Below are 16,200 nucleotides of genomic sequence, written 5' to 3'. Positions count from 1 at the left end.
CCCAGAGAAAGAAGTCTGCCCAGATGGGATCAGTTGTCCACCCCTTGACCAATCAGCTGACGCCAAGGCAGAGGCCAGGATGGGGCAGTGTCCTTGGCCCACTCAATGCTGGCCAGGTGACTGAAACACGGACCATAAACCTCTAAACAACACCATCGCCCAAACTATAAACAGAGCTTCCACGCAGAACGAAGGCAGCCTCAGGAAAGCTGGTCTTCCATATCTGAACACATAAAAAGAAAATCTATCCCCCCAAATGCAAACTAGTTTATATTACTTAACGCCATGATAGGTGATTTTTATTTCCATTCATTCATTATTGCACATTTCTCCCCTCCCCACCCTCTGCCCCCCCTCCAGCACACTACCATCTTGGAAAAGTAAAATTCTTTCATTGTTATACAATCCCTCCCCCGGAGTCCACTCCACTATGCAGCCTTCGCTCTGGACTCCTGTCATGACAAAAATACCTAATCACATATCCCTTTTAAACAGTTTTCTCCCTCATCTATTTATTTCAATGCAGTATACATTATTGAACCCATCTTTCTCAGTCTCCCCCCAAACCCGAGGCCACTCCTGTTTTACAACAGTGGCACCATGCAGTATTTGTCCTTTTGTGACTGAGATACTTCCCTCAGCATAATGTCCTCCAGGGTCACCCATTTTGAATAATATTGCATGAGTTCCTTGTTTTTCAATGCAGCGTAAGTATTCCATTGTGTGAATATACCACAGCTTCTTTATCCATTCATTTGTTGATGGGCACTTAGGTTGTTTCCAACTCTTTGCTATTGTGAACAAAGCCGCGATAAACAGGGGTGTGCATAATAGGTGATTCTTATTTTAAATGAAGGTGAAGCTAAGAATGGGGTGGAAATGGATTAGTCATTGTACCAAAAGGTACTTCTTCTCATGTACTTTCTTCCATGTTTCTCAGCGGTTGTACACCATGACCACAGTGAACACTGGAGCCGCCAGGGGACCTACTGTTATTGCCCCAAATAATGTCCACATCATCCAGTCCGGGCACCCTGTGCCTCCTGGAAGCCACGTGCAGCCTTTTGGGGTGACCGCTTATCCGGCCTCGACAATGGTCCAGTGTGACACAGGAAGAGCACATTTTCCGAGCCACGGGGGAGTGGCAGGTGCACAGAATCAGCCCATTCTGCTCCAGTATCCAGCAGGAACGGTTGTGCAGACTTCACCCGTAGTGGTCCAAGGCTCAACAGGAACCACAAACCTCCAGAGTCTGCCCCAGAACCTTCAGAATCCTCCCAACTTCACGCCCCAGTCCACAGGCCCCTCCAGCCAGTTCCAGGGGAATCCATTATTTACATCATTTTATACATTTGATCCCAAGAAATTCATAAACGAAGAAGTCAGGACCCTGGGGGTAAGTGTGTTTCCCTTTTCTCTCCTGTTTGGGGCACTTCCAAGCCCACCTCCAGAGCACTTGAATGAGGAAGTAAATGAGTTGGAGGACAAAGAACAAGGAAGGTGGAAGTAGCTAGAGGTTGGAGCCAGCCCAATTCCTTCCTTGTCTTTCCCCCCATCTGTGGTCTCTGAGAGGAGGCTGTACAACAGGTAAGACCTCCACTATGTAGCTACCAGGAGCAGGGATTAGCAGCAGCTTCACAGGAAGACAGGTGATGCAGGTTTCAAGACCAGCCACATCTCCTGAGACCTCAGGCACACCTTCCCCACCTCAGTGCCATCATCCTTAAAAAAGGTCTATGGGTGGTTAGATGCCACGAAGTAGGTGGCAATGCCTTAACCGTATGCGTGTTGTAAAGGCCCAAGGGCCTCTTCCATCCTTGTCAAGGGGAGTGCTAACCTTCTCTCCTTTCATACAACACAAATTTGTAGCAAATATGCTGTCTGTAGCAGGTGCAGATCACATCATCACCATGGATCTACATGCTTCTCAGATTCAGGGCTTTTTTGATATTTCAGTTGATAATTTATATGCTGAGCCAGCTGTCCTAAAGTGGATAAAAGAGAATATTTCTGAGTGGAAGAACTGCACTATTGTCTCACCCGATGCTGGTGGAGCCAAGAGAGTGACCTCCATCGCAGACCGGTTGAACGTGGACTTTGCCTTGATTCACAAAGAACGGAAGAAAGCCAATGAAGCGGACCGCATGGTGCTCGTGGGGACGTGAAGGATCGAGTGGCTATCCTCGTGGATGACATGGCTGACACTTGTGGCACAATCTGCCATGCAGCTGACAAACTTCTCTCCGCTGGAGCCACCAGAGTATATGCTATCTTAACCCATGGGATCTTTTCTGGCCCAGCCATTTCTCGCATTAACAACGCATGCTTTGAAGCAGTAGTAGTGACGAATACCATACCTCAAGAGGATAAGATGAAGCATTGCTCCAAAGTACAGGTGATTGACATCTCCATGATCCTTGCAGAAGCCATCAGGAGAACTCACAATCGAGAATCTGTGTCTTATCTGTTCAGCCATGTCCCTTTGTAACAAGATAGTCTCTGAGGTTTTTTAAATAAATAAGAACCCCTCCCCTAAAAAAAAATGAAATCTGTATTAAACACCTATCAGTTTAAATCTTAAAAAAAAAAAAAGGTCTATGGGAAGCTAAGGAGCTCTCATAGCATAGTGGTTAAAGTAACTGACTACTGATTGAAAGGTCAGCAGTTCAACCACTCACTCTCTCAGAGAAAGATGAGGCAATTGACTTCCATGACGATTCACAGCCTTGGAAACCTTATGGAGAAATTCTGCTCTGTCCTCTGTCTCGGGATCTTCTGTTAAAGGACAGCAGTGAGTTGGAATCAACTGAACACCAATGGGCTTTATTGAGACAATTTCTGAAATATACCCAGGGAGATACAGCCTGAGTTAGCAGGGCGACTCCCTACAGACTACACCGTTAGAGCTCTGGTCTTGACTGGCACTCATCAAGAAAAGAAACAGCACCAGGAACAAGGCACTGTTGACATCCCTAACTTTGCAATCTTAAATCATGGACTGAGTTCTAGTAAACAGTATCAGAGGTAGAAATCTAGGCCCTGAGCATCAGTCAAGTTATACACACACACACACACACACAAACACACACACACAGCCTTCAGGAGGTAAAGCCATTTTGTAGCACTGTAAAAAAAAATAAAATTATAATTGTGTTTAAAAAAAACATTTATACCCATTTACTTTAAGTTCATAAAGTTTGTATACACTGTTTTTCACATCGGATTGTGTGTTATAATAATTACCCTTAGCATTAATTAACACTGAACAAATACTTATTCACTTTGGCTCCAATTATTTTATTTTGGGAAGAACTTGAGAGTGTCTCAAAATTATTTTAACTCAGAGCGAATGTGTAGAGAAGCTCATAAAAAATGCGGGGGCAGGGAGGAGAAAAGCTCAAAGGAAAAGTTGTGGTTGTGGTGATTCTGGCTCACAGCGACCCCATGTGTTTCAGAGTAGAACTGCTCCATTGGGTCTAAATGGCTGTGATCTTAATGGCAGCAAAGTTACCACCCCTTTATCTGCAGTTACTGATTAGGTTTGAACTGCTAACCTATAAATTAGTTGTGTAGTAGCACCAAATGTTCTCACACCCAAGAACTTCAACAAACAAAGTAGTAGAAGCTGTTGTTGTTGCTGCTGCTGCTGCTATTGTTGTTTTTTATTGTTGTTTACCAAAGAGTCAGAACTCATAGCTGACCCTCCAACAATTTTTCAGAGGCAGTTAACTGCACAGGAGAAAACTGCCCATCATTCTTCTGCAAAGCAGCTGGTGACCTCTAACCATGTGCCCTCAGGATTGCAACACAGCTTCTTGCCACTAGGCTACCAGAGCTCCAATGTGGTCTATCTTAAGGAACTACAGTTTTATTTAGGGAGAGAGAACTGTGCCTGCATCTAAAAATATAGGCAAAGTGGGCATGTGGATGAACTCAAGCCCATTGTCTTACAAAGGGACAATCCCTCAGGGATCAGGAGAGACAGAAGTGTCCGCCAAGTCCTGCTCGTTGGGCCCCTGTGAAAACTGAGGCTCAGAGGAACCAAATGCCACACCCACGACCTCGAGGATTGGGAGAGGAACTAGAAATCCCTATTAAGAAGGGTGTAAAGAGGAATAGAGGCAGCCAGATGTGACCTCCACTAACTTCTCAAGGGGAAAGGTCCCCATCTACACCATCAATAGTACAAAACAGATGGCCATGTGGTCATACAAGCCCCCCACCTCCATACTCCCAGGCCTTCTGTCAATGCTCCCATCAACCATCCGTCCCTCCCAGCCCTCCTGCTGCTCTGCTCCTGGGTTTGCTAATCTACTGCAATGACCCCACAGAACTCACAGACCATTATCCACCATTATGGGGTTTATTAGGGACATTAGCAGCTTACAGCTCAGGTTGGAGACAGGATACGAAGACGTGGTTCTCACTCCGGACATGATGCTGTCAGGTGGGGCCCGTTCCTGCTTCTCACGCTTGGACGTCAGTGAAAGAGGAAGATGATGGGTTCAGACATGGCAGATTGTGAGGCTGGGACAAGAAGGGCTAGGGTTTTGGTTTTGTTTTGCGTAGGGTCACTACGTGTCAGAGCTCTTTCAACAGCCCTAACAGCAATCTCACATTTCCTTGTCACTTGCCCTGTAGCCTCCAACTTGGCTACACATCAGCATCACTATGAAGCTTTACAAAGACTCAGCTATGGGCCCTACCCCAGAAAGATTCACTAGAAGATGGGATAAATAATGTATGCTGCATTGAAACAGATGAGGGAGGGAGGTGTTAGGTATTATTGTCATGACAGGAGTCCAGAATGAAGGTAGCAAAGTGGAGTGGACTTGAGGGAAGGGATTGAAGAACAATGAATGAATTTTAACAATTAATGAATCTTTTCAAAAAGAAAAGTGAATTGGGGGGAGGGAGTGGTGGGCAGGGAGAAAAGTGCAACAATGACTGACTGGAAATCCAAGGTCTCTGTAAACGTTCACTAAAATAAGTTTAAAATTTTAAAAAAGTTTCATTAGCTGGTCTAGTGTGGGCCCAGGTGAATCTGGGGTATAGTAAGGTCTGTAGAGTGCAGCTCAGGAGCCCACGGGTACCCCCCCTTACTCCCTCCCTTGCTCTCTCACCTCTCTCACTGAGAACTGTTCTCCTTGGCAGGCCATCCAGATCCTCATTGGACTGACGCACTTTTTTTCTGGGATGGCAACGATCCCTTATATTGGCATGTCGGTGACCACAAGCTCAGGGTACACGTTCTGGGGAGGACTGTTTGTGAGTATAAGGCCACATGGCTTTCTTCCTGGGTTACCAAACAAAGTCAAGGCGGAAAGCAGGGGAAGGAGGAGCATGGAATTCCAGTGTCCTAGGGAGAATTGGGGGCCTCGTAGTAAGGAGCTGGGCTGCCAGCCCAAAAGCACACAGTTTGAATCCACCAGCTGCTCAGCAGAAGAAAGATGGGCCATCTCTTCCCTTGCAAATATATTGTCCCTGGAAACCTGCTGGAGGGTCAGCTGTGAGTGGGCTCCAACTCCACGGAACACAGCAGCCACAAGTGTCTTAGTTACCTGAGTGACTGTGACAGAAATGCCACACGTGAGTGATTTTTAAAGAACAGATATGTAGTTTCTCAAAGGAAAGATCAGAAGGCTAGATGATTGCATTCAGGGCACTGGCTCTAGGGGAAGGCTTTGTCTCCACCCGTTAGCCGGGAAGAGGTCAGAGGGATGACGCAGGAGAGGGCAAAGTTTCAATCTGTTGTTCATAGAATCATTTAGAATTAGAATTGACCAATGACATCTAAGAACAGCAACAATTCATGATCTTGAGCATTTCTTCATGTGTGTGTTTGCCGTCTGAATGTCTCCTATGATGAAATGTCTTTTCCTGCCCTCTGCCCATTTCGTGATTGGGTTGTTCATCTTTTTTCTTGTTGGTGTTGGAGTTTTCTATACATTTTAGAGATGAGTTCCTTATCAGATGGGTAGTTTTCAAAATATTTTCCCCATCTGTAGGTTTTCCTTGTATTCTTTTGTGTAAGTCTTTTGATGTACCCAAGGATTTCATTTTTTTGGAAGCCCCAATTGTCTAGTTAATCCTCTACTCTTTGTACATTTTCAGTTATTTATTTTCTCTTTCCTATCCCCTCACTCCTTTAATTTATAGCAGCCTAGTTGGTAGAGCATTGTACTGCCAAACCAAAGGTGAGTATTCAAATCCACCCTCTTCTCAGAGGGAGGAAAGATGGAAAATCTCTAACATAATTTAAAGCCACTGAAAATCTACTACAGCTATGAATCAGCCCCAACTTGGTGAGAAGAGATGAAAACACTAAGGAGGGGGACTCTCTCATTGTGGTGGTGGTGGTGGTGGTGATGTTATGAGACATCAAGTCACCTGTGACTCATAGCGACCCTATATACAACACCTCTGAACCCTGCCCTGTCCTGACCCAGTCTCACTGACTCCAACACACCTACCACTATTGTCCCCGTTACTGTATCAATCCTTCTTATCCAGGGTCTTCCTCTCCTCCACTGTTCCTCCACCCTTCCAAGCATGATGTCCTTCTCCAAAGACCAGTCTCTCTTGGCCATGTGCCCAAAGTATGTGAGACAGAGCAGCTGGTAGCCTTGAACCATGAGCCTTTGGGATTGCAGTGCAGCTTCTTGCCACTAGTATGTGTGACAAGACTTCATCATCATTGATTCCATGAAGTACCCTGGTTGTGCTCTCTCCAAGACAGACCTGTTGGTGCTTTTAGCAGGAGATGGGTAGTCAGTGCTCTTCTCCAATCACCACAACACAAAGGTATCAATTCTTCTGTCATTCTTATTCATTGTCTAACTATCAAATACATTGGAATTTATTTAAAAGACCATGGCTTGGGTCGGGTACACCTTAGTATCCTTGGTCCTTAGCACTTTGGAGAGGTCCTTAGCAGCAATTTTTCCTCAATGTTCTCAGAGAGCTGGACAATGACTAAAGATGACAGAAGAAGAATTGATGCCTTTGAGTTGTGGTGATGGAGAAGAGTCTTGAATATACCAAGGACCACCAAGACAACAATAGTTAGATTTTCCTCAATGCAATACATCTTTTGATTTCTTGACTCCTGCTGCATAAATGTTGATTGTGGATCCACGTAAAATTAATTCACTGACAACTTCAGTCTTTTCTCTGTCTATCATGATGTTGCCCCATTGCTCTAGTGGTAAGGAGTTTGTTTTCTTGATGCTGAGATGTAACCCATATTGAAGGCTGTAGACTTTGGTCTCAGGGAGTGCTTCAAGCCCACCTCACTTTCTGCAAACAAGATTGTGTCATCTGTATAACACAAGTTAATGAGTCTTCCTCTGATCTTGATGCCACATTCTGTGTTTCATAAACTAGGAAAAGGCATTTGACTGTGTGGATCACAACAAACTGAGGCTGACTCTGAGAAGAATGGAAATCCAAGAACACTTGATTGTGCTTATTCAAAACCTATACTTGGACCAGGAGGCAGTTGTCAGAACAGAGCAAGGAAATACTGCATGATTCAAAATTGGAAAGGGTGTATGCCAGATTGTGTCCTATCTCCATACCTTTTCAATCTATATGCAGAACAGATCATTCAGGAGGCTGGGCTGTATGAGGAGGAGTGTGGCATCAGGATTGGAGGAAGACTTATCAACAACCTGCATTACACAGATGACACAACTGTGATTGCTGAAACTGAAGAGGACCTGAAGCACTTGCTACAAAAGTTCAAGGACTGTAGCCTTCAATATGGATTGAAGCACAACATCAAGAAAACAAAGATTCTTACCACTTGGCCAACTGGCAGCATCATGATAGAAAGTGAAGAGATTGAGATTGAGATTGTTAACAGCTTTAGTTTGCTTGGCTCCACAATCAACACTCTTGGTACCAGCAGCCAGGAAATCAAAAGACAAATTACATTGGCAAAGTCTGCTGTCCGGGACCTCTCTAGAGTACTGAAGAACAATGATGTCAGTCTGGAGACCAAGGTGTGCTTGATCCAGTCGATGGTCTTTGCAATTACTTGCTATGGATCAGAAAGCTGGACAATGACTAGGGATGATAGAAGAATTGATGCCTTTAAGTTGTGGGGCTGGAGAAGAGTATTGTATTTACCATGGACTACCAGGAGAACAAATAAATTCATTCTGAAGAGGGTGAAACCAGACTATTGCTTGGAGGCAAGGATTCTGAAGCTATGTGTGACATACTTTGGGCATGTTGCAAGGAGGGACCCATCCTTGGAGAGGAACATCACACTTAGGAGGGTGGAGTGACAGCACAAGAGAGGAAGACTCTCAATGAGATGGATTGACTCAGTGACTGGGATAATGGGGATGGGTGTGCCAGAGACAACAAGGTTGGCACAAGACAGAGCAGAGTTCAGCACTGTTGTGCATCGAGTTACTATGAGTCAAAAGCAACTCAACAGCAATGACAACAGCACTGCACTGTACTTCAGGATAGATGTTGAAATGTTCTTTTTTTCCGGTGTGGCATTACTCCTCTTGAGTTTGTCATTCTCAGCATCTGTGTTGTTGTTATCGTTGTATACCATCAAGTTGGAAACAACCCATAGCTGAACGTTTGGGAGGTTTTCAGAGGCAGTTAATCTCGTGGGAGGAGATTGCCCATCCTTCTCCCACAGCACAGCTGATGGGTTTGAACCATGTACCTTTGAGATTGCAACGCAACTTCTTGCCACTAGGCCACCACTAGAGCTCCCTTTGGCATCCATATTTATAGTATATTTTCCCCTTTATGTATGTCTCTTGGTTTCTCATAGCAGTGTTGTATAGATTTCTTTGTAGAAGTTTGTTTCATCTCTTGTTAGATTTATTCTTAAATATTTCATCTTTTGGTAACTGTTGTAGATGACACTGCTTAGTTTATTCCTTTTCATAGTTTTCTTTGTTCTTGTACAGGAGTCTGACTGATTTGCATGTGTTGCTCGTGAACTCTGCCAATTTGCTGAACTGATCAATTAGATCCAGTCATTTTCTTACTGTGTCTCTGGAATTTTATGTATAAAAAGGATCACATGATCTGTAAATAGAGATAGGATTGTTTTACTTCTTCATTGCCAATTTAAATGCCTTTTCTTCTCTTATTTCTTTGACTAAGATTTCCAGTACAATATTGGATAGGAGTGGTGATGAAGGATGTCTTTGCTTGGTTTCCATTCACAAAGGGAAGTATCTTCAGTCTCTCTCCATTGAGAATAATATTGGGCTTTGGTTTGATATACATACTATTAGTTAGGCTGAGGAGTTTCCATGCTATTCCTATTTTGCTGAGAGTTTTTCATCTAGAAAAGATGTGGAATTTTTTCAATTGCCTTTTCTGCATCAAGTGGCATGATCATGTGGCTCTCTTCCTTTGTTTCATTTCTGTGACGGATTATACTGATTACTTTTCTGACATTGAACCACTTATAAATCCCAGTTGATCATAAAGAATGATATTTTTTTAATATGGTGTTATATTCTACTGGCTAAGACTTTGTTGAGAATGTTTACACCCGTGTTCATGTTGTTGTTGTTGTTGTTGTTGTTGTTGTTGTTGTGCACGATTGAGTCAGAATGGAAGCATAGCTGAGCCTCTGGTGGATTTTCAGAAGCAGTTAATCGCATGGAAGGAGGTTGCCCATCTTTATCCTGTGGAGCAGCTGGTGGACTTGAACCATGCTCCTTCAGGACTGCAGCGCACCTTCTTGCCAGTGGGTGACCAGAGCTCCCTATCTAAGTTCATGAGGGATAATAGTTTGTCAATTTTCTTTTGTCGTTTTCTTTAAGTGGTACCTTTGCCTGACTTTGGTATCAGAGTTATTCTGGTTCCATTGACTAAGTTGAGAAGCATTCTATCTTTTCCTATATTTTGAAATCGTGCGAGTAGAATTTGGGTCTGATCTTGTCTGACTATTCAGCTGAATTGACCAGTGAAGCTGTCTGGACCAGGACTCCTTTGTTGTTTCCTCTTCTCTGATAGGCCTGTTCACATTTTCTACCTCTGACTGTAGTGGTTTAGGTAAGCAATGAGTTCCTCAACGTTCCACCATTCCTTCTAGGTTTTCAAATGTGCTGAAGTATAGTTCTTCACAGTATTTTGTCATCCTTTCTCCATTCTCCCCCTTCCTCCCTCGCCCTTTCTCCCTCTCCCCCTCACCCCCTCCGCTTTCTCCCCCTCTCCCTCCCTCTCTTTCCCTCTTCTTCTCCCTCTAGATACAAACTTGATGCTTTCCCCATGGCCCTTACAATGCAGCATTGCATCATCAGCTGCATCTTAGACTAGCTATCCCTCTGATGACCTTGCTTCAAGCTCACACAGCCCAATTCTATTTTCTCTGCCTGGTGGGCACAAGAATACCTGCTCCTCAGGGACATAGCCAGTCCCATTTGTGAACAGCATGGTCATAGCTGGAAGATTTTAGGGACAGTAGACACTCCTCACATTCTTCATCTTCTGTCAAAATCTCTGATGACTTCCTGTTGTTGTTGTTGTTGTTGTTATGTGCTGCCAAGTCAGGACCAGCACACAGCTGACCTCCAGCGGGTTTCCAGAGGCAGTAAATCGCATGCGAGGAGGTTGCCCATCCTTCTCCTGTGGGCCTCCAGGATATCCTCTATGCTTCGATTTTACTTCCAACTGGTCTCGCACAATGGTGAAGGACATGGATCCCTTTAAAGAATTGCTTCAGGAATGCTAGCAAGCCCCCAGCATATGCTCTGTCCTTCTCATTTGAAATCTCATCCTTTTTTCTCCCATTTCAATTGCATGACGTACCTGTAGGTAGAGAAAGCTAGGTCTATAGCACATACTCATTTTACAGACAAGAAGATTAAGGCTATAAAAAATTGGGAAACACAAACATATGCTCCTAATCAGAAGCGTTGGAAGAAAATCTCAAGCAATTGGAAGCTCTCATAACTAGATTGAGTTCTCACCTCTAGTGATGCTGTGTCTGTTATCTGCTTAACAGCAGTAGATGTTAGTTAGGACACTCAGGCTGGAGCCACGAGGTGAGAAGGCAGCAGAAATCAGCCTTGGGACCCTGTCCACCACACTGCTCTGCCCCTGGTTTTCCAAACTCACCATTAAGGACAGTGCAGCATGAGGTCAGATGAGCAATAGGCCATGACTATGACCACACAATGCATCCAACATAACCAGCCTGAAAGTAAGGAGACATACAGCAAGGGGGGAATCTTTACATTTTTTAAAAAGGGAATAAAACAAGACTGACATTGGTGTTGGGGAGGAATGAGAAAGATGTGATAAATAATGTATACTGCATTGAAACAGATGAGGGAGAAAACTGTTTAAAAGGGATATGTGATTGGGTGGTTTTGTCATGACAGGAGCCTAGATTGAAGGCTGCATAGTGGAGTGGATTTGAGGGGAGGGATTGTATAACAATGAAGGAATTTGTCTTTTTCTTTTCAAAGAGAAGAACGAACTGGGTGAGGAGGGGTGAGCAGGGAGAAAAGTGCAACAACGAATGAATGGAAATCCAAAGTCCCTAAATTTTCATTAAAATTAATAATAATAAAAAATATATAAAGGAAAAAAGGGAATAAAGACTTTAGTCTCAGAACACAGAATGTTAAGTATTACATTTAAATTGTGTGTAAATGTTAAGTATTACATTGAAATGTAAATTTTATGTTAAGTTTTAAATATTACATTTAAATGTTCGCAATAGCTGCAACTTGGTCATGGGACTAGAGGGCGTGTTGAGAGAAAGCAGATTTGTACATTCAGTGGCGTCAGCACATGGAATTGAAGCATATAGAACTTAAAGCTAGAAGAGTACATCTCTGCAGGGATGCCTCCCTTTCTCGACCTGTGACACGGGTGGTCCCCCTCTGCTTGGTCTTGCAGTACGTTGTGTCTGGATCCCTCTCCGTGCAGGCCTCGAAGGACACCTTTCCGTGTGTGGTGAGTTACAGGCCCTCTCGGGAGTTGCCTCAGTGTTAGGGACCTCACAGCAGTAGAGCGGCCTGGACCTGGTTCTCAGATCACTGCTGCTTCACTTCATCCCGTCTCCTCAGTTCTTGGACATCCTGTTAGCCCCAGTTTGCGGCACAGAGTGCTCGAGTCGCTTGCCTGAGATCACGCAATGAGTCGAGCGCAGGGCTGAGACTGAGGGAGTCAGAGCTCTCTGCTCCAGAGCCACAAAATCCCATTTTCTGTCCCTCTGCTTCTCAGGAAGGCGTTTTCCCAGATGGACACAGTTTCCCTTTTAACGTTTAAAGAAAGGCTTTCTCACCTCACTGCACTTGGAATAAAGCAGCTTCCTCATTCCCCCCAGCCAACCCTTTTCTGCCCTGCTGCCACTCTAGTTCGAGTTGCTGCTAACTATTCTTCGCCCTTGTCTCCTCCAGGTGAACAGCAGCATCGGCATGAACATTGTCAGCACCATCGTCTCTCTAACCGGGGCCATGATTCTCCTCTCCGATATGATCATAACTAACGATGTAAGGACGCAGACACCGGGGCCCTCGATCTTCTAAAAGACCAAGAGGGCTGTGAGGTGGTTTCCAGGGCCATAAAGACTTACGGTAGAATTCCATCCTTGTGAGATAATCTCTGCTGTAGACGTTGCTGTTGCATGCTGGTGAGTCAACACCAGCCCGTGGAGTCTACTGTTGGCGAGCACAGCCCCCACCACGCACACTCAGCTTGCCAGCAAGCTGCCTGAGATGTGTCTACTTTGGGTTTGCCCAGAAGCAGACTGTGAGACACGTATAGTTTATTTGAGAGACTAAGGAAATACTGCTGCTGTTGTTGTTATGTGCCATCGAGTCACCTGAACCCACCCTATCTTGAGCCAGTCTTGCTAACTCTGACACCCCGACCCCTATTATCCCAGTAACTTTATCAATACCTCTCATGCAGGGTCTGCCTCTGCTCCACTGTTCTTCCACCCCTCCAAGCATGATGTCCCTCTCCAAGGGACTGGTCCCTCCTGGCCATGTGCCCAAAGTATGTGAGACAGAGCTTCAAAATCCTAGCCTCCAAGGACAAAGTTGGTTTCACCCTCTCCAAAACAGACCTGTTTGTTTTCTTGGTGGTCCGTAATATGTTCAATACTTCTCTCCAGCGTCGCAAGTCAAAGGCATCCATTCTTCTTCGGTCATCCTTAGTCATTGTCCAGATTTCTGAGGCATTGCAAGTAATTGCAAAGACCATGGCCCGGATCAGACATAATGGGGAAAGGAGATGGAAAAGGGAAGACAGCCCATCGTGCGGGCTTCCTCAAACCCTTTGGAGTTTCTAAAGGCATAACGTTAAGTGTTAGACTTCTAGCCAAATTCTCTAGCCACTCCTGGAGAGGAAACGTCTTCCTACAAAGAGTTACAGCCTCAGAAACCCCACACAGGGGTGCCATGAGATGGAACTGACTCAAGCAGCAGTGGGTTTTAGTTTATGAAATCTTTTACTACTGAGGGAAATTGGAGCTCAGTCCTGGTGGGCAACTCCCAGAGACAGTGAAGAGCACACTTCAGAGTTACCAGTTACCTCAGCCACCAACCCAAGCAGACAGGGAGCTGGAGTGTTTACACGCCAATCCCAGGCAGTCAGTGATGGAAGGCTGCTTTCCAGGGGCATTAATTCCAAAGGAGGAAAGGCAAGGATGTCTGGGAGAGACACCATAGCAACTGCTGCAAGGTGCCCCGAGCACAGAGGGTCTAGAACCTTCCAGGTGAGGCAAGTAATACCTGCCTAAAATGAATCTCTCAAATGTGGACTATAAGCCAGGCAGTCACCTTAAGGATTAAACACTCCTCTCTCTTCTCTGCCTCTAGACACTTCTCAAGTTATACTGTGGTGGGATCTTCCCCTTTGCCCTCCTGGAGTTCTGCCTCACCTGTGTGGCCTCATATTTTGGGTGCCAGGCTACCTGCTGGAACCAATTCACGGTGAGTTTGGGGCTCTGCTCAAGAAAGATAGCATGCCTGGGGTTAAAGAAGAGGAGGCCAGAGACTGGGGGAAGTGAGGCCCGAGAGGAACACCTCAGTTAAGCTTTGGGGTGTAATAAATTGACCCAAATCTTCAAAATCTTAAAAGCACAAGCAGCTGGGAATGCTGGGAATCAGTCACTTAGCTTGTCCTCAGCGGGCGGCCTCATGCGCTTTGCTTTTCAGAACATGACGCTGTGGTCAAACATGTTCCATACCAACCCAGTCAATACGGCCAGCGGTCCTTACAGCTCCACCAGTGGCCTTGCCAATGCTCCCCCAAGTCCTGCCAATGTTAACACCGGCCCTGCCGACACAACCAACAGCTCGTTCAGTGCAACCACCGGCTCTGTCACCACCACCACCAGCTCGCTCAGCACTGCCACCAGCTCACTCGGTGTTACCAACCGTCCTGCCAACACTGTCCCAGCCCCACCCGCCCCATCACCAGCTGCACTAAAGCAGTCACAGGTTCAGCCATCCCCAGCGACCCAGGCGAGACTCCACTGACAGTGCCCTCTGCGTCATCACACCGAGGAAGAGATCTTCTGCCCAGGGATAGATGACATGGGATGCCTTTCAGTGCCAGGGAGGAGTCACTGTGGTAGAAGTGTCTCTTCTGCTGGAAATATCCTTGATTACAGTCCCCAGCGCTGTTACTGGACAAAGAGGGTAATATTTTTCTCTCTTCTTTACTCCTAAGTCTAATTATTTTTTCCACTGTTTTTGGTTGGGTTATTTTTTCCCCTTAAGCCTCATTTTTGCTATTGGTGTTTGCTGTTGCAGTTGATAGGTGTTTTCAAGTACACTCCAGCTCATAGTGATAGTGACCCCATGAAATAGAACCAAGCCCTGTCCATCCCTGCCCCGTCCTTGACCTCCACCTTCCCTAAACCCACTGTTACAGACCCGTGCCAATTCCTCTCCATCAGGGTCTTACTCTCCTTCCCTGACCCTCCACTTTTCCAAGCACAATGTCCTTTTCCAGACATTGGCCCTGCCTGATAACATGCATATGTTGTTGTTGTTGTTGTTGTTGTTGTTGTTGTTATGTGCCGTCAAGTCGCCTGCAATTCATAGCGACACTATGTACAACAGCCCTAAACTCTGCCCTATCCTGTGCCAATCTCACCATCTCTGACTGCCCCCACTACCCCAGTCACTGAATCAATCCATCACATCGAGGGCTTTCCCCTCCTGCGCTCTCCCTCCACCCTCCCAAGCATGACGTCCCTCTCCAAGGACTGATCCTGCCTTACAATATGTCCAAAGTATGTCAGAAGAAGCTTCAGAATCCTTGCCTCCAAGTAGCAGCTTGGCTCCACCCTCACCAAGTCAAACCTGTTTGTTCTTCTAGCAGTCCATGGTATATTCATCACTCTTCTCCAGCACCACAGCTCAAAGGCATCAAATCTCTATCATTCCTAGTCATTGTCCAGCTGTGTAGATTTTTTTATTATTGTAGTTTGAATGAAAGTTGACAAAGCAAATTAACTTCTCATTCATAGACATTTTGCGTCATAACACTAATTCTAAAACCCACAGTCAGCGTGTAGATTTTTTAATTAATAAATAATTTCCCTTTGGCTTTGGGTGTCTTTCCTCTCCCTCCCCTCCCTCCTTCCCATCCATTTCTCATTCCCAAACCCAAAGCTAAAACCACCGTGTGGATTAGTCTGTAACCAACCCAGACCCTACCCCTGTGATATGTTCTTCTCACTCCCTCTTCGTGGGATGAGACAGCCTCTCCCCGTGTGTGCTCACCTGAGAAGTTCCACTCAACTTTCAAGCATCACGAGGGGCCACTTCCTCCAGGAAGCTTTTCTATAAAAGCCAGAATTGATCTCAATCTCCTCAGTCCTTCTGTGGCCCTTTGTTGGTACATGTGTGAGTACTCCTGGTCAGAAGCTGGACAAGCTTGGTTCCTGATTGTCAGCTCACCAAGCCCCGTGCTACAGCTTATTGTGACCTTGGCAAACGCAGTGTGCACTCCTTGTTGATAAGAGGTGGTGGGTGAGTCATTGATGAGAAAACGAGTTCATGCAGGATTTTCACTCTCAACAAATAATTGACATCACCCGGTAGCAGGATCACAAACTATTATCCACAGAGCAATTGTTGTTGTTAGGTGGCATTGACTCAAGTACAACTCATAGTGACCCTATGAAAAACAGCTCTGAACTCTGTCCTGTCTTGAACCATCCTCATCATCTCTGATACA

The 16,200-nt window shown here is 45.4% G+C and overlaps 1 protein-coding gene and 1 pseudogene across 2 annotated transcripts; both read left to right on the top strand.

Moving 5' to 3' along the window:
* The first annotated feature begins 952 nt into the window (after positions 1–952).
* Positions 953–14,489, top strand: MS4A18 (membrane-spanning 4-domains, subfamily A, member 18). The gene is made up of 6 exons (XM_006899897.1): positions 953–1,396; positions 5,155–5,268; positions 11,899–11,955; positions 12,402–12,494; positions 13,827–13,940; positions 14,166–14,489. Exons 1-6 carry the CDS (start codon positions 953–955, stop codon positions 14,487–14,489), a joined length of 1,146 nt encoding a protein of 381 aa, XP_006899959.1.
* Positions 1,782–2,488, top strand: LOC102857104 (annotated as a pseudogene). Its single transcript, XR_439002.1, has one exon. The product of XR_439002.1 is annotated as a phosphoribosyl pyrophosphate synthetase 1 pseudogene (transcript).
* Positions 14,490–16,200: the final 1,711 nt, after the last annotated feature.

Source organism: Elephantulus edwardii, unplaced genomic scaffold, assembly GCF_000299155.1.
Source record: "Elephantulus edwardii isolate Elephantulus edwardi_28Jun2011 unplaced genomic scaffold, EleEdw1.0 scaffold00268, whole genome shotgun sequence".
Lineage (NCBI taxonomy): Eukaryota > Metazoa > Chordata > Mammalia > Macroscelidea > Macroscelididae > Elephantulus > Elephantulus edwardii.
The sequence above is the reverse complement of the archived record's forward strand: the minus strand, read 5'-3'. Positions and strand labels throughout refer to the sequence as shown.